This window comes from Malus domestica, chromosome 06 (assembly GCF_042453785.1).
Source record: "Malus domestica chromosome 06, GDT2T_hap1".
Lineage (NCBI taxonomy): Eukaryota > Viridiplantae > Streptophyta > Magnoliopsida > Rosales > Rosaceae > Malus > Malus domestica.
In genome coordinates, this window is record NC_091666.1 from 1,757,482 (window position 1) to 1,776,808 (window position 19,327).

General features: G+C 41.5%; 1 protein-coding gene across 2 annotated transcripts; it reads right to left on the reverse strand.

The window, feature by feature from the left end:
• Positions 1-13,712: 13,712 nt before the first annotated feature.
• Positions 13,713-18,764, reverse strand: LOC103428162 (growth-regulating factor 5-like). Of its 2 annotated transcripts, none has more exons than XM_017330337.3 (5): positions 18,609-18,764; positions 18,309-18,514; positions 17,793-18,147; positions 14,087-14,511; positions 13,713-13,992 (listed from the first exon to the last, which is right to left on the reverse strand). In XM_017330337.3, the coding sequence occupies exons 2-5, from the start codon at positions 18,499-18,501 to the stop codon at positions 13,979-13,981; spliced, it is 987 nt and encodes a 328-aa protein (XP_017185826.3). In that variant the 5' UTR covers positions 18,502-18,514; positions 18,609-18,764; the 3' UTR covers positions 13,713-13,978. The 2 variants fall into 2 exon arrangements, with proteins under 2 accessions (XP_017185826.3, XP_008364482.3); XM_008366260.4 differs by having other exon boundaries at positions 18,309-18,507; positions 18,609-18,736.
• Positions 18,765-19,327: the final 563 nt, after the last annotated feature.

Below are 19,327 nucleotides of genomic sequence, written 5' to 3' on the forward strand. Positions count from 1 at the left end.
GACTCTTCCTCTTCCCGCGTGGTAGTTGATCACTCATTGTCATTGTGCTGCCTTGCTTCTCGTGCACGTCCAATCATATAGAGAAACTCTGGGGTATTCTCCCTAATACAAGTATTTAATTTGTCCTTGCTCTTCCTCTCTTCTTTTAATTCTCCTTCCTTCTTCAAGTTTTCATAACTATTTTTCTCCCTAAATTCTTCTCTTCATTTTACGCTGGGTTGTGTTCGCCCGTTCATATTCTTCAAGTTTTGCATTGTTCAGGTAAGGAAATTCTTCCCTTAACCCCTTTTTAATTTTTCTTCTCCTTTTTGTCTTCTATGTTTGCGATGGTGATGAAATTAGGCATGCATCATCCCTTCTTGATTATGCATACCAAAGATTTTGGGGTTTCAACATGGACGAGCAAGGGGTGTGAATCTTTCCTTCAGGAAATCAAACTCCACTTCTTGGGTAACCCTGCTGCTTCGAAATTATGTGTGTTTGCCATCTGCGATTTCTCTCTTGCTTTCTATACATGTTGTGCAATTGTCATTTAGCCTCGATTTTTTGCATGTTGGTGCGCACTTGAACGGGATCAATTGGTCAATTACGTTGATCTACTTGGCATGATTATCTTCACTGCATATAACCTGCTTTTGCTTGGAGTACACATATATCACACCTTCCTTGGCTAGATGAAAGGCCTTGAAAATTTATTTTTTTTTATTTTTTTATGCACGTACCCTTTTGCTTTCTTGGGGCGTATTTGCCTGCTTTCCCAGGATGCTCTTGCTTGTTTTTCGGGGTACATCCCTTATCGCATTTTGCCTTGTATGTTTGCACGTTCCTTCTTGCATGGTTGCACTGCCTTGTAATGTCTATGGCTTGATGCTTTCTTTCTATAGGTGCATTACGGCCGCGGAATCACCGAAGTGTCTTACTGTCGTTGATGGGTCTTTCACTACTAAGGACCGTCTTCGATAAGGCAATTGCCGCCTTCTATTGGTTCTAAGAGCAAAGCCTTCAAGGATGAAGAACCTTCATTCGATTCGCTGCCTCCTATTGATCCCAAACTTATTTCTCAATGCAGCATCGAGAGTGAGTTGTTTCTTGCCGTGCCGATCCATTTCGAGTTTTCCTGTGGTGAGGCTACTGGCTGGGCAGATTGGGTAGATACTGAGCTCAACTTTGCGAACCAATGAATGACCTTGACAAGGGCCAAGGTTTTGGACGTTGTCTTCATGACCAAGAAGCAGGTTGTTCACCTCGAGCCTGAATTTCTTCACCACGTGATCACGAGGTGGAGTACAGAGACCCATACCCTTGTTTGTGCTTGAGGAGAATTCACCTCCACTTTGGAAGATGTTGCTAATATTATGCATCTTCCAATTGCGGGTAACGTGAATCCCTTCCATTACGTCATTCATTTGGCAGACACCAACATTTTTTATGTTTTGAAGAATGATGCTCCTACCTCTCCGAGCAAGGCTTCTCACTTCAACGAATGGATCAAACACTTTTCGAAGAATAAACAAGAGCTAAACTGCGGGTTCAAGGCCATGTTATGTTTGTGGCTAGGTCGCTTCATTTTTTGTGATAGCAATGATACCTTCAGTCGCCAAGTGGTTCCTTGGGCCATGGAAATCACACGTGGCCAAGTGGTTCCCCTGGCTTCGTTGTTCCTCGGGCTCATCTACCATGAATTAGACTAACTTCACACCTTGAAGGAGCAAGTCACCGGTAGTGCCCCGTTGAAAAGTTTTGTCTGTGTTAGCTTTCTTCAAATTTTCTTGTAGGAGTGTATCAAGGGTTTGAAGATAACTCCCTACCCCTTCGGCGCAGCGAAGAACCGTTACATTATTGACTCCACCTCTTATTGACCTAAGAAGCTCTCACTTGCTTACTTGTGATGATGATGCAAGTGTGACGTTAATTCCTCTCTTCGAGAATCTGGATTTTCCCTCGTTTACTGGAAAAATCATTAGCTTTGTTGGCTCTCTCAGTCCCTTTCAAGGGGAAGATAGTGAGGAAATAAGTGTAGTTTACTCTCATTTCCAGGTGCGACGACAACTAGGTTTTGTTCAAGGTGTGCCAATATTTTTCCCTGTTTGAGGCCTCTTTCAACAATTTGTTTTGGAGTTATGTGTATGAGCTTCCAACATGTTTTCATCTTTTCCAATACATTACCAATCGAACCCGAGTAAGTGGCATCTCTAAAGGTTATGCTACTTACTGGTTGAAGTGTTTCTCTACCATCGCCAAGTTTCATGGTGACAAACAGCCGTGGTTGTCTCCTAGTGTTGTCAGCCATCCCCGACTGGTGCTAGAGCTCATAGCGGCCCTTTCCGGTTTGAAGCGCTGATGCCCTACCGCAGCTAAGGAAAGCAATGTTTCTGATGATTCTTCCTAGAGCACGAAGAAGAGTAGGGAGTCTAGTGTCGATGAAGGGAAACCTACAAGTTGATGGAAGAAGACGGCTTCGAGTATATTTTCTTAACTTGACTTCTCTTGTTAACTTTCCTCTTGCATGCTTTTCCTAAGTGCTTTACATGTTGTGCCTCAGATGACATAATGAAACACTTTAGGCCTCAGGTGGTGAAGGATGGTCCACCTAGCAGCAAGCCTGACTCTTCCCATACTCCGAAGAAATCAAAGAGTAAAGGTTTCACAGTGAAGCCAAAGACTAGTAATATACCTTGTTCCTTGGTTTATTACTCATCTCACTTTGTGGCTGTATGCTAATTATAACTTTGTTACAGCTAAGACTTCTGCCAAAAAAGTAGCTCATACTGGCCTTGTCTGTAGGACTATGAGTGCCCGAGTGTCTGCTTCTTCTGGCACTCCCAAGCCTCATGAGTTCCTCAATATCACTGAAGCAAGTGAGGAAGAACGGAGCATGGAGAAGCTGATGGCGATGAGGCAGCTAGATAAGGCTTAGTCGCTAAGGAAAGCAGCAATACAAGTGCCGAGTTTGACCATAGAAGTAGAGGACATCCTCATGCTTCCCTAGGGAAGGATACAGAAGGTGAAGATACAGAGGTACGTTTCTTTTTCGATGCTTGCCCTTGCGTGAATTTGCTATTGTCAACCTTATCCTTGAGTCTTTGAATCTTGTTTAGGCTTGCATGTGCATGTAGGAAGTAGCTAATTTCGTGTAGCATGTTTTCTTCGTGTTTTTGCATGTGCATACATAAGCATGTTGGTCTGTTGGAATTCTGTATTTGATAGCTTTTGCGGGATGTGTTGCTTCGTGTCTCCGCTTGTTGATTTGTCTCCTCACTTGTGCATATTTTTGTACTTTCCTTGTATGTGAATGATGGTGTTGTAGGGGCCGCAGTAGGTGTTAAAGCCCCTGATGGCGTTCTTCTCGAGCCTACAACTTTTCCTGATGAGGTTTTTTCCCCTGAGGAGCAGGCTTTGGTTGAAGAGTGGGCCTCGTGGCATAAGGCGCTCATGAAGCTTAAGCATAATATCACTAATAAAGCCAGGGTATTAAATTCGATTGAGGAACTGATCCCTTCAAGCGAAGCTTTCTCTTTCTAGGTTGACTTCATGGGAGTAAAGGTCCGCTCCGGACTAGCTGAGGCATTGGGCAAGTTTTTTTAGCGTGCCGGTGATGCAGATGTGAGCTTGATAGGTTTATCTCCCTTCATGCTTGGAATGATTTTTGAGGAGCTGAGGACCCTGCTTTATAACATAGAGCATATTTCCCCATTGGAAATCACAAAGCACATGCTGCTATGTTGGCAGGATATGATTAGCGATATGGCAGCTTTGGGTGTGCCAGTGGGTTCCTTAGTCGAGAAACTGGGAGAGTTACGCGATACCATGTTTAAGCTTCGACTTGAGAATGAGAAACGTGTCATGGGTCAATTTGTTAAAGTTAGCAAACTGACGCGTGCTCTCAAATTACAGAGTAAGGAACTAGAGGTTAAGAAGCTCAAGTTGAAAAAGTTGGTCCACGAGAGCTCCAAGGAAATAACAGCTTGTCTTCAACTTGCAGCAGATCAATTGCACACTGATACCTCTAGCAATTCCTCCGAAAGGTGGTGTTCTGAGCTTAACTCATCACTTTCCCTCAGCTGCGCGCTTTGCATAATTGTTTGAAGTTTTTTAACCATCGACTTTTTTTTCTTGGCAGAGCATGAACCTTGAGATATCAAAGTAGCGAACCATGAAGAAAGTCGTTTTCCTCACTCCACTTTTACTTTTAGTTGTAATTTCCATTTGAACAGCTAACTTACTGCTTTTTGAACAATGGCCATAGGGCCACTTTGCTTTGTATTTAGCTTATTTGCCTTAGACTTTAGCTACTGACATTGAATTTAGCATGATGCATTTAATCTTGCAATGACATTGGCTTTCTCCTACTTCGAGTGCATGAGAATTTGCTGGATGAAATTCTGTTTAGCCTTTGAAACATAGGTTTAAGCTTTTGCTTGCTTTCCTGGGGGAAATAACTGATCCTATCGCTTGACACTTTGCGAGTGAGTTTTCCTGATGAAAGATGGAAAAGATGTCACAGCTTCTGTAGGGAAGCAAAACATGTTAAGAAAGCTTGACTTGCTAAGCATTGATTTGCATTAGTAGGCATAGGCTTAACACTGTTTTGAATCGATAAGCTTTGGCATATTGCATAAGTATAGCTTTTGGAAAAGCTTTAGTTACTTGACTCAATGGTTTTGCATGGCGTGTTGGCTTGGCATATTGCATAAGTATTGAACCATTTAGCAGCTTGCTTTGCATCAATAAGCTTTGGCTTATTGCATAAGTATAGCTTTTGAAAAAGCTTTAGTTGCTTAACTCAATGGCTTTGCATGGCGTGTTGGCTTGGCATGTTACATGAGCATTGAACCATTGAGCAGCTTGCATGGCATTGATAGGCTTGGCATGGGCTTTTATTAGAGCTTTGGCATGATTGCTGCTATAGCTTGTTTAGAAGAAATCCTTCCAGTACCCTTACCAATGTAAAGAAACGAATGTACCAAAGATTTTGACAAAATGCTCCCTCATTTCATTAAAATTTAGGGTAAATCAATCGTTGCATGGCTTTACAAGGCCTTATAGAGTAAGAAAAATGATCATTGCATAGAATGAGCTTGTTCTTCTAAAATAAGCATGAGCTTTTTAGCAGTAATATAGCTTTAGCCACTTTGCATTAACAGGTTCCGTTAGTGTACCTTCCTTGACCGAGGTCAAGTAGTAGTAGCCATTCTGATAGGCTTCCTTAATCACAAAAGGTCATTCCCAATATGAGGTGAACTTCGAAGGTTCGTAGATCTACCTCCTTATGTGCTCGACTGTCCCGATGAGGAGATACTCTTCCCTGAAGTTGCGTGGCTTGACTGTGCGGTTTTAGGCTTTGGTAACTTGTTGTGGTATAGGGTTGTTTTCCTAGCTGCTTCTACCCTCTTTTCCTCGAGTAACTCAAGGTCTTTCCATCTCCAGCTTGCGTATGCTGCAACATCTCAGTCCACGTTGTTGAATGTCGAAACTCTCGCCATGGGCATCATTATTTCCATAAGGGAAATAACTTATGACCAATACACCAAGGAGTAAGGAGAGAAACCTGTAGCGTTCCTTAGAGATGTGCGATAGGCACATAGAACGTCTCGAAGGTATGCTCCAACCCCCAACGTAATTGTGTACCATCTTGCTTAGGATTCTTAGCAGTGTTTTGTTTGTGGCTTCAGCTTGACCGTTTCCCTGAGAATAGTACGACTTGGAGCAACGATGCTTAATCTTGTAAGCATCAAGTGTGGAACTTACATGTTTGTTCACAAAAGGTGTGTCGTTGTCACTCACTATCTTGTAAGGTATCCTAAATTGGCAAACGAAGCATTCCCTGATGAAATTGGACATTGTTGCTCATGTTGCTTTCCTAAGAGGGATTGTTTCTACCCACTTCATGAATTACTCAATGTCTACTAGGATCCATATATGGCCTTCGGAAGCTGGATTGATTGTTCCTACTAAATCAAGCATCCAAGTGTGGAATGGTCATGGGGTGCACATGTCTTACAGTAGGGTTAAAGGCTTATAGATTAAGTTTCCATGAACTTAGCATGCATGGCATCTCTTGACCATGTTGTGCGTGTCTTTCCTCATGGTTGGCTAATATTATCCTAGGCTCAGCAGTTGCTTGTGTAGCTTCTTCCTTCCTTGGTGCTTACCGCACTCTCTAGCATGTACCTTCTGCCTGACTTGTGATGATTCGGATGGCCCAAGGAATCTCAATAGTTCCCCGTTGAATCCCTTTTGGTATAGAATTGCCTCATCCATGAAGTACATCTTGGCTGTCCCTTTTAACTTGTGTGTGTCTTTAACATTGCTTGGTAGTGTTCCATCGATGAAGAAGGTCAGGTATAGGGACCTCCAATCATCAGTGATGGAAACTGCAAATGCCTCCCTTAGGGAAAATGTTCTACTGCATTTTGGACAGTCGGCTTGGATGCATGTGGCTTGTTGCTTCATCTTTGGCCAGTAGTGTCATTTTCTTTGTAGTCGGCTGTTGAGACTCACAACTTGGTTAACTCCGCATGTAGTCTCATGAATCTTATGCAACCTTTTTTGTGCTTCTTTTGGTCTGAGGCATCAGGTTAGCACTCACCCGGGTAGACGCTTGTAAAGTGTCCTAGTAACATTGATGTACTCCTTAAGGTATTTGATGTTGAGCTCTCCTCTTGACTTGAAAAGTTCCCTTCTGACAGTTTCTCTCTAGTCGTCATCTTCTAGAGCTTCCTCAGGGAAAGGTGCATCAATGACTTAAACCTGTCTTCTAATTACAACAATGTTGGGTTGTTCTTCGACAAAGGAAAGCTTGTAACCAAATGTCACTAGGGCATCCGCATATCTATTGGTTGTGCCGAGAATGTGTTCCAACACCACTTGCTTAAAGCTTGCCATGAATTTCTTGGCCATATTGCGATATGGTGCCAAGGTTATTTCCTTCACCGCGAAGCTTCTTTGGACCTGGCTCATGACCAAATTCGAGTCAACTACGACTCGCATCTTCCTTGCACCCATTTCCTCGACTGTGGAAAGGCCTATGATGAAAGCCTCATACTCAACTACATTGTTTGTACATGAAAAGCTTAGCTTGAAGGCTAGGGCGGTATGTTGGCCCTTTAGATTGACAAATACAACGCCAGCTCCTCCTCATGTGGTTGTGGAAGAACCATCGAAATGCATAACCCATGGCTCATCTTCCACAATGATGGCAGCTATCTCTGGCAGTGCACTATCTTCTTCTTCGGGGAATAATGCTAGCATGTCTATCACAGCTTAGCCTTTGATAGCCTTAGGCGTCACACATATAATATTAAATTAAAAAAGTTGGAGCAACCAACGAGCCAAACGGCCAGACAATATGGGTCTAGTGAGCAAGTACCTTACTAGGTTAAACTCTACCATAAGGTGTAGTTTATGTGCTAGGAAATAATGGTGCAGTCGCTGTGATGCATAAACAATAGCTAGGTAGAGGCGCTTCGTCTTCTCATAGTGGGTTTTGACGCCTCTTAGTTGTCTGCTGACATAGTAGATTGGTAGTTCTTCTCTGGTTGGACTGTCCTGGGCAAGCAGGGCCCCTACGACTATGCTTGTTGCGGCCAGGTAAAGCTTGAACAGAATAGATTGGGGACTTCATGGTAGGAAGGTTGGTGACTAGCTGCTAGACTCGTTGATAGGCTTATGTGCATTCCTTGGTCCACACCAATTTTTTCCCTTTCCTGAGCAGTGGGGCGAAGGCTCCTGTTCTTGCTACTAATCCTTGGATGAAGCGCCAAATGTAGGACAGTTTCCCCATCAAACGTTTCAGCTCCTTTGTGTTGGTCGGGGGACATGAGCATTTTAATGGTGTGCACTTTGTCTGAATCTACATCGATGCCACGCTGATGCACCAGGAAGCCCAGGAACTTGCCAAATGAAACACAAAAAGTGCATTTCTTGGGGTTCATCTTCAACCCATATGCTCGGTATCTTCCCAGCACTTTTCTTAACACTTCCTAATGCCCCTCCCTGGTCTTGGATTTCATTACGAGATCGTCCACATAGTCTTCCACCAGCTTTTTTAAGTCTAAATGGCATAACAGTGTAGTAAAAGTTTCCAAACGGCGTACAGAAAGCCGTCTTCTCAGCATCTTTGGCAAACATCTTGATTTGATTGTACCCGCTGAAGCCATCCATGAACGACATTAGGCCTTGCCCTGAGGTTAAATGGATCATGATGTCCAAGTTAAGCAATGGAAATTCATTTTTTGGGCATGCTACATTAAGATCTCTATAGTCGATGCATATCTAGATTCGAACAGTGTTCTTCTTCTTTACTAAGACAATGTTGGCTAGCCAAAGAGGGTGCTTGATGAATCCGACTGTGATAAGCTTTTCTATTTCAACTTTGATTTTAGCTTCTATTTCCAGATGGAAATTCCTCATTTGTTGTACAATAGACTTGATCCCAGGCTGTGTATTTAGCATGTGACACATTAAGTTCGGATTAAGGCCTAGTATCTCTTCATAGCTCTAGGCAAAGACATCATTGAACTCCTTTAGCAGGCTGACTAGTTCTTTCTTTTCCTCAACAGTTAAGTAAACACTAATAGAAATCAATTTTTGCACAGATGAATCATCACTTAGGTATACTTTTTCAAGTTTTTCCGCCACCGCAATGGATCCATCCTGCATGCATTTTGGTGCAGGCATGATTTTCTGCAGGGGTTCATCTTCGGCAACAGGTGCATGCATGCCTTCAGTTTCCTTGGGAACTTCACTTGCTTGGCGTGCAATGCCTTCATACTTGGGGCTTTCCCACACAATGTGGTTAGGCCCCCCAACCCGTCATAAGTGGTAGATGACGGGCAATCGAGAAACACGACCTTGGAACATTAAGGTGGAGTGTAGGCAAGAAAATTGGTATCTCGCTATATGCGTTTTCCTTTTCCCGCAGTGGCTATAAATTCTTGGTCACTGAGATCTTGGACTTCTTCCCAATAAGGTAAAGGTATCCCTGAGGGCTGTGATATCCACTTTCGGGACTTGAGAAATCATTATAGAACTCAGCATCAGAATAATGAACTTCATCTAGGTTGAATGGCATCTGGTTTCCTAGGATGCCAATAGGCTTCAGACCTATCCTTCCCTTGAAGCACTGGTGGTAGGTGGAGACTACGAGTCTGTGCTTGTTTATCCTTGGCCTTCCAAGCAGAGTATGGTAAGCCACATTGATGTCCATTACATAAAACTTAGTGAAGGATCTGATAGGGCCGATCTTCAAGTCGATCTCGATATATCCAATAGTTTCCTCACTGCTATTCTCAAACCCATTGATAGAGATTTGAGACCTTACTACCTTTGACATTGGGATGCTTACTGCAGTTAGTACTGCCAAGGGCAAAATGTTGATGGAGGAACCAGTGTTAACCAAAGCTCGCTTGATGAAGACGTCATTGATCTATCCTTCCAGGTACAGTGGCCTTCGGTGGTCAGGGAAAGCCATTTCCATGTCTTCGTCAGTGAAGATGATGGCATTGTTGTTCTCAATGATGGCCTTCTACAGCTGGGCAGCATAGCATTGAGAGCCATAGTCTTCGGAAACATACATGAGAGCTTCAGTAGTAGCAGTCCTTGCTTCTGGGTCGTATTCAAGCTGGTCGAAAAGGGATTTGGACTTCGAATTTTCTTGGAGGACATGCGCTGTTGTAGGCCCTTGCCCTTGGGAAAGGTAATGCTCAATCACATCAGCTTCCATGTCGGGAAGGTTATACAAAGTCACAGTCGTCATTTCCTGGCTGACCAGTTGCCTTTCCGAGGCTTCCTCGTTGTATTCTTCTAGCATGTCGATGGTGAAGACCTCGTCACTTAGGCTTGGGGCAAAATCCATAAGATTTGCATCCTCATATCCCCATCCTTCAACTTGAGGCCACGGGGTATCATAACTATGTGGCTTGAAGTATTTGCACCAGTAAGTTTTCTCCATGTTCCCAGAAGGTTCCCAAATGGCCTCCGGTTATTTGGGGTTGTTGATCCATGGGTGGTAGATATCATCATCTTCGGAGCACGTGATGACAGCTGCTATCTCTTTCCCTCAACGCTTTGGCAAAGGGTCAGTGTTTATAGCTTGCGTCTTACATGACAGCTCTAGCGTTCCTTCACAGATTTTGCATGGAGAATTCTTCGCAAAGTTTGGCATACAATAGAGGGATGTCCCACATACTGATGGTAACGACAGTACTTGGGATCCTTTCTATCTTCCCTGGAAGGGGATTTATACGACCGAGGCACCTTGATGGCCCCATCTGCAAGCATGGTATCGAGGATGGCTTGGAATTCCTCATTATTGCATGCTAGTGGAGGACAGGTTTCCCTATCACTCTTTATTTCCTTCATTTTTCTTGGGTTGTAGTCAAATCTATCATTCATGGCTAGGGTATGATGAGCTTCTTTCTTGTAGGTCTTCTAAGATTTCCCCGTGGAAGGCTTAATTGACAAGCTGGTATTCTTTACTGCTTCTAAAAGCCTCAAGAACTGGCTGATACTGATGTTCTTCAAGTACACCCTGTAGTCAACTACAATGTTGTTGATGCAGATCTCCACAAGAGCTTCCTCGTCATTCTCGCCATAGTAGTCAAGGGCGAGGTCTCGAAAATGTTTTACAAAAGTCACCAAATCTTCCCTGTACTTTTGGCGTGTATTGTTGAGTTGAGTTGTCATGACCATTTCTTCATGCTTGAAGTACTTTTTACAGAACTTGCATGCCAGCTCTTTCCAGGTCTGGATGGATCCTGGTGCAAGGGTGGTGTACCAAGTATAAGCACAATCAGTTAGGGTTTTTAAGAACTCCCTGAGACGTAGGTTGCAGTCGTCGGCATGAGGACCCAAAGCATCAATGAAACAACTTATATGTTCTTTAAGGCTACCATTCTTCCCGTCAAAGAAAACAAGGTTAAGAGTCTCGTATCCCTTAGGATATGGCATGTGGAGAACAATGGTTGGATATGGTGGCTCAGGAACTTATTTCCAATCATCCGAGCTTCTATGCAGCTCATTTTCGAGCATAACTATAATGTCTTCCTGAGTGACAAAGGATGGTGTTTTCTCAAAACCCTTGCCAGCAGCAACAGCTGACTCCTCCTAAGAAGCCATTTCCATAGGCGTGTAGTCCTTGTCACTGGCCTTTTCGCTTGGCTTTGGGATTGAGCTTTTCAACTCTTTCTCACAGATGCATCAATTTCCTTTTGGGCTTCACCCAAGGCATGAATGGCTGCAATAATGTCCGGCATGTCATATTAGCCCAAGTTTTCTTGCCTTTCCTGGCGTTGGCCTTTGCGTTCAGACTCGTCAAGCCGGGAAGCAGCCTAGCCTGTATCTAAAGCGTTGTCATTCCTGGTAGTGTTTCTTCTGGATCTCAGAGCCATTAAATGAAGACTGCGACCTGTCCCCAACAAAGTCACCAATTTATGTTGGGGGACTTTTAGGTCGAGGTGGACTTAGGCTTTGAGAACGTCCTCTTGTCTCCCTTGGTGCGGGTTTGCAACAAGTCTCAAGATATCTCGAAAGAGATAGCTTGTCTTAGGAAATACCCCAGTAACATCAATGGCTCGAATATAGCATGAAAGATCAAGATAATGACTTGCTCAAGTGAAGCATGGTATGGAAGCTAGAAGATTATCAGTTTACATGAAAGAAAGGGTTTACATGGTTGCATGGCATTCTTAGCTGCATGATTTGGGCTTTCGTAGGGTGATAGTAAGGCTTTTAATGGTTGAGATGTTTGATGGAATGTTGTGGGAATTACTAAGGTTGCATGGATGGTGATGTTTAAGGCTTGGAGTAAGCCTTTAGACTAAAATGGAACTCTTTGGGCTTCTTCCTAAGTGGTTCTATCTTACTACGTTTTCTCTATTTCTCTCTATATGTTCCTTTGAATCCCTCTTTAGTGGCTTCTCTCCCTCCTTATATAGGTGAAGGGTTCTTTTTTAGATTTCAAGGGAATATCCCTTTGTGGCTTGGTATTCCCTCCCTTTCTTTCTAGTTATCCTATTATCCCCTTTTGGTGTAAACTAAATGTATTGTTGAGACCTGCAAATTGCTTCTTCTTGAGAAGTGATTTTTCCGGGACTGTCTTCCGCAGGTGCTAAATCTGGTAGTGCGCTTCACGACTTTTGTGTGTTGGTTGTCTGTGCAGGCTGGGAAGGGAAAGTCAGCATAAATGCCTAGCTTGCTGGGCTTATCATGCATTTAATGCAACAATCTAGTTTAATCCTAACTAAGGGAGTTGGCCTGCTAGGGAAAGGGATAAACTAGGTTAATTCTCTTTCAATGATGCTTGTATGAAATACAAAGGGTATGAGCTTGGATCTTTGGGCTCCTGACCAACCCAAAGTCTTCCACGACCCTGATTTCACATAGGCCCGATAACCTTGTATAACCATCCACACCATAATCCACTTGGCATGTGACTTGGGCTTAGCATGATTTGTGGCTAAGGAAGCATGGCATGATGAATATGCATGAGCATGGCGTGGCATGACATGTTTGTGAATATATTCCTTGTTGATCTCGTGCCTTGGCGCGTGTTTGGGCTTGAATGTAGGCTTTGCATGACAATTGGGCCTTGAGACTTGGTTGGTTGGTGTGTGACACTTTTAGGCCCCAACAACAGGTCGAATCTAACTCAAAAAAAACTTATAGGGATGATTAATGGTACTTTGCAACCGGAGGTAATGATTGAAGGTATCCTATTTGATATTAGACAATTACAACAGCAATTGAGGTCAGTAGAATTTCGTTTTACTCCTCGTGTTTGTAATAGGGCAGTGCATCTAGTGGCATCTTTTATGTTTAAGGAAGGTGGGTTTCATAGTTGGAATGAGTTTGAACCAGAGTAGTTGTTCAACACTCTGGCATCTGATGTAAACGTTTCACTTCAAATTTAATCAAAATTTCTATCGTTTGAAAAATTAAATAAATAAATAAAAATAAAAATAAAACCAGTTATATCATTAAGCATAGTACATAATTAATGATAAATTAAGCGTAATGCTAGGTAGAGTAACTTTTTAAACCAAGTTTGTAAATCATGTGATATATCACTAATACAAAATAAGCACGTTTATCGACATTTAAATAATAATTTAATCGTCAACAATCACATCATATAATTTATAAAATTATACCTAAACAATTAGTCTGCCGTACATTACTATAAATTAATAATACACGCGGTTCATGCGACAGAACGCAATGCTATTCATTGCGGTCGGTCCTCCACACTAATTTTCTACTGTTTCCTTCTCTCTTGCCTTATTTTTTGGATCGTTTCTCTTTTTTTCCTTTGTTTTTTTTAACAAACAACAGCGATATTCTGATTTTTGTTTTGATCGATCAATGCTTTGAATTCGAAGCATGGGGTGGGAATGAAGTTGGTGTGTGTTTCAACTTTCAAAGGAGCCTGGCAATGGCATGCATAACAGTGAGGAGAGATGGGAAACTGATTCAAACTAGGGAGAGTACGTAGTCAGGTTCCTCTCACGGAAAGTGCTCAAAATGGAACGACAAGCCAGCCAAGGAAAATGTTAGAATGGAAAGAAGTTGGCAACCGGTTTTTCACCGGCCGAGCCGGGCGCTTATGAAGCTAGTTCCCTATTTCCGATGGTTACCAACTTAACCAAGTTAGCAAGTCTTGATTTGCAAGAGAACAACAATAGCAAATAACATAGTGGGTGACAAAGCGCATGTCCAAGCATCACAAGAAATCCATAGCAGTCATAAGTGCAACAGCAAACAAAGGCAATATCTCCGGAGTGTGCTATGCTGACATATAAGAGTGGATAGCACAGACATTATTACACTCCAGGAATCGTATAACCAAAATGGTCGAGTGGAAAATACAAACCTAAGAAACCCCAGAAATGGTGACGTCTAGATTACAGGGAAGCAGGAACTCGGCAAAGTACACTACACGGACATGCACGAGAAAGCGCATGTATATCAGCTCCCAGGTTCAAGTATAGGCATCTGCATCAACACATAAATCAAACGATCAAACTTTTCCTTGGTCATGGGGATGGAGGAGGGTATCTGCAAGACGTTCTAGATGAAAATAACGTACCATTGGGTGACTCAGCACTCCTTGTGCAATATTTAGGGGTGGCCCCTGCATTAGACATTGACAGCTCAGTCGTGTTTGATCTATGATCATTCAGATGGAAACCCAGATCCCTCGACTTAGGCCACTCATCAAATAAAGGCTGAAGAGAATTTTGTTCGTGTTTTTGAGACCCTGGTAAGCCAAATTCTCCACCAACATACTCCTGTTTGGTGATTGCAGCAGCATCACTCAATGACTCCATAGTTTGTAATGTCTGTAGCTGAGAGCTGTTGTTTAGCCAAAGAGAACTATTTCTCAGTTCTGATTTTAAGGGAACATGAGGCTCCATTAGACGCCACGGACTGTCTACAGTACTGTGCGCCTGAACACACCTCTTAGCTTCTGACATGAAATTGTGTTCTTCTGATCCAGCTGTATTGCACCCCCTGCATTTGCATAAAATTAGCACACCCTTTTGGTTTCTAAGAAATCTGTCTCTAACTGCATATCAAAAACTACTATTCTTAAGTTCTAACAAAAAAATGACGATTAAAAATCATAACCAATCATGGTGCATCAAAACGTAAAGTAATGTGATGGATGCAATTTAAGAAATAATCAAGCTCAGGTCTCCTAAAGTAATGTCATGGATGCAATTTCAGAAATAATCAAGCTCAGGTCTAAATAAAATTACCCATCAGCAACTGAATTACACGATGCCCGCAATCATTGCCAAAAAGCACCATCACCAAAAGGTCCATGGCCATGAGTCATTGGGCATTGACCAGCCCACTTGTGGGTCTGGACTAGCCCATTGGCCCATTTCAACTAAACTCAAATCTTCTAAATTTCTTTCAATTCCTTTCCTCAAATCCCTAAGATGACCATCACAAACCTTTCATATGCATCAATCACCACAATGATGCAAAAATCTTACTTTTAATCACATATTCAATTAAATGATTTTGTTGTTTTGATTCAATAAATTTTATCTGCATAAGAAACAAAACTTAAGAATGGAAAAAGGTAGAGTAAACAACGAATTTGTTCATCTCAGAAAAAGGAAAAGAAGGCAAAGGACCATATTATGCCATTGCCAGAATGTATTGTGACCAAATTCTACTGGATTATACTGTGGAAAAATACGGACCGGTCTCTCTTTGCTGTTAGTGGACAGCTTGTCCATCATAATTGCACTTCTGATTCTGGATAAAAGAATATTTATCGTCATATAACAGAAAAACAGAAGAACCCAACAAGAAATACATCACAAGCACACACTCCCAAATCAAGATGGACCCAAAATCTGTTGCTGCTCAATAGAAAAATTCTTCTCCTGCCACTTATCTCAAAAGTCCTACTGTTTCATTCTGCCTAAACAAACTATTGCCAAAAATTCACAGCACCAAAAAGTGGCAGCCTTCCGTGCACCAACTCCTACAGAACCTGCCAACAGGGAACAATAATCTCGAAGTACACCCGGCACCAACCGCATTAAACATCCCTCAAAAATATGAGCTAAAAGACGATTAAAAAAGACATGATGATAACTCTTAGCATCTCTACAAGAAACATCCTGAAAGTAGATGGATTTCAGAAACATTTTCTCTAGCTACTCCCAAAACCTTTGCTTGCCAAAAACATGTAAGAATCCCAATCACTATCATTGCCATTTATTTGCAAGTGACACTGCATCCAACATCTGTCTACCTTCAACAAATTGGTTCAGGAGCTTCTACAAAGCTCTCAGAGAGTAGGTCAGATAACCAACTTGGCTCTTAGCTCCGCTTCTAGCTAGTTTACGGCCTTAGTTGTTCCCCTATTTTCCTTCTATTTTTTGGTCATTCGGTTTCGTAGATGATCATTTAAGTACTTTGGAGGGATAGAATTTAACAGTTACTTAGGTAATCATGGCCTAGGATGCTAGGGCTGCGCAACCATAGTGTATATACTCTCTTATGAGGATTTGTACAGAGTTTTATGCAGTTTAACAAGTATTTTACTTGTCTCAAAGGAAATATGTCCTCGGCATTCTAGAGGCACAGGCTATCTTGGATAAGCTCTCCTCATCCAATGGAGTGGCCTCTATAGTATGATAACGGTTACTTAGTGGATGATCCTCAGATGTATAGTCAGCTTGTAGTTAAACTAATCTACCTCACTAGATGCTTTATGCCGATAGTGCTGTAGGTAAATTTATAATGTACCCATGAGTTCCTCGCATGAATCCAGTAGTAATACATATTCTAACATACTACGAACGTAGTCCAAGTCACCTTGATGACATCTTTGTATTGATGGATATATTGATGTAGGATAGGAAAGTTCGTGTAACAAGAAACTGAAAAATAGAAGATAAACACATTGCATTGCACTCGTTATCAATAGAGTACATGGGTGTTTATAAGACACCAAGACATAAATATGTCCTAAAGATTCGCCTCGAACTGAGTTAATCATGCAGAATTTAGCTATTCAACAACAAACCTCATATTAGCAAATTGAACAATTAGACCTTAATTTAAGCTAACAGACCTAAGTTAGGCTAAACTCCTTAATAATCAACCATTGAACATATTACTAATAATCAGTGTATCAACGAAAATATGGATGCTTCTCCACTTTCTAGATTTTCATTCAAATAACAGGAAAGAAACTAATGGGTAAATCATTCTGTATAATATAGATAATGACTTCCCGGTGGAATTCAATTTGGAGATGCATTAGTGTTAAAGCAGGTGTAAATGGTACAAACATCACAAAACAAGTCAGTTGCTGTTACAGTCACCCAATATCACCCAAGAGCTGCCATTTGGTAAAGGGCTAACCAAAACAACTTTAAAAATCACCCAATTTAAATCCATTCATTTTGCAATTCAGAGGAAGAAAATTTCCTAACCCAAACACACTTTAAATATCCTCGTTCCTCACTTCGCATGCACACATCATTCTTCAACGCTTCTATCTTGCTAATGTGTGGAGAGACATGTAACAAATAAAAAACAAATGCAAATGTACGTGGCTAAAAACATGGTAAAAAGTAAGCGCCCATTTAATAACCATTTGGTTCTTAGTTTTCAGTTTTTACTTCTTGTGCTTAAGGTGTGAGGAAAGTATATGGTGGAGTTGAGGAAGAGTAGGGAAGAATGTAAAGAAATGTAAAAGAAAAGGAAACAAAATCAAAAGCTATTTTTAAGTTGTTTTCACTTTCAAGATTTTGTTTTCATCCTTCTTTCGTTATTTCTTCCCCTTCCTCACTCCATCCTTCTTCATCACTCATTTCCCCCATATATATACTTTCCTCATATCTCAAGCACAAAAAGTGAAAAAGGCGAAACCAAACGGTGATCAAACGGACCTTAACCTTCTTACAATTTTCAAGCATAAATTTGAGGTTAATAACTAACAAGTAAAGCCCCTAACAATCAAATATACAACCCATCACTCCCCAAATAAGCATATAAGGCTTTCCTGGTCCTCTATTTCTACTTTCTACATCTCTAAGGTGATTATTATAAATGCTCTCCATCTAAATCCCCACCTGCAGCTACAAATGTATTGGATAACCTCTTTCCCATCTTAGGCCTTGTCAGTGATGTTCGGGAAATAAGCAATTCATAGATTATGCATGAGAAAGACTTCTCGTCCTAGAGAAATAATAGGAATGCAGCGCAAATTCATGAGACATTACAATTCTACCAATACAAAAGTAACCTAACGGATATACCTGGTTCCCCTGTTAGACACCCCATACGGTATAGCCTCCATCTTCAACTCGGATCCATTGCCTCCAAAGCATAGGCCTCCACTATTTCCAATTGAGTGTAAGGGCATGCTCTGGAAGCTCGCACTGTGGCTAGAGCCCCCGATCACACTGTCTGACGTCACAGTTGACAAAGATTGAGAGGCAGTTTGTGATTCCACAAGCTTTCTTGAACGATTGCGGCCGCGGTTCATGTGCCGCTCGCAATACTTGGAGTCCTGATATGCATCTTTGGAGCACCTCCATTTCTTGCCATCCGTCCTCCGGCACCGCCCCGGCTCTGGGTCTATCTTCTTCCCGCAATAGGAAGCATAACCCCCTAACATATTGAAAAAAATCATCTATTTATACCAAAAACCCAAAAGATAACAATACAACATGCATATCACAACAACAATTGCCCGTTAAATTCCGGAACTATAAACAATCAAATCGATAATATAAGAACAAAAAGAGTGGAAATTTGGAGGAGAGAATTACAGGTGGGGTGGTGAGGTAAGAAATTGGGGGAAATGAGGTTGAAACTGGTGCGAATAGGGGCAAGGAGCTCAGAAGGAACAGGGACTCCTGCCTTGAGATACTTGAATATCAAAGCTTGATGCTCCATCTCAGCCCATTGCGCCACTGTGAAGAGCGGCGCGTGACCTCCAGCGCCCACCGACGACCCGCTCATTTCAGACTAAATGCTAACAAAAACATCCAAATCTCAATTAGTCATACTCTTACAGAGAGAGAGAGAGAGAGAGAGAGAGAGAGAGAGGGGGGAGAGGATGAGGTTACCTTGGAGTTGGAGACGGTGGTGGAGAAGAAGGGTTTTGCCAAATTCGTCGGGAAGCGAGGAAATGAGAGTATCTGGTCTGTGTTTTGTACTCGAGAGAGGCAGACGCTTAAAGTTCAGTCCAAGAATGGTTTTTTATTTTTACCCAATTTCTTTTTGGATTGCGTAACTCAAATCTTATTCTCAAAGCACCGTGCAATGCCTTTTTTAAGTTAAAATGTTCCTTCAAATTAGGATGATTCCTTACTTTGGTCTGAGATTTAAAATTGATAGGACTCGTTTATTATTTGTTTATCATCAATCATTCAAATTTTTTCATTAAAAATCTCTATTAAATAAGAAGAAAATAACAAAAATATCCTACATTTTTGTCGAATCTTGTTGTCTCATTGTTTATTAAATTAAGGTCATATTTGATATAACTTTAATTAAAAGTAGAGGTGGGTATCCACTGGCGGAGCCACGTTAAGGGCTACCATGGGCTATAACCTAGGTAGCTTTCAATGAAAAATAAAATATTACATGTAATTTTTATTGATTTTCAAATATAGCTTGTTATAAATTTAGTCACCGATTCAAATTCTCTCAATTTGGTTATATAAAATTATATATAATACAGTTTACATACCATCTATTTTTCTTACATCTTTTTTTCTCATCGCTTGTTTGAATTTCAACACATATTTGTTTAATAATGAAAATTCTGAAAATTCTCTTAAGC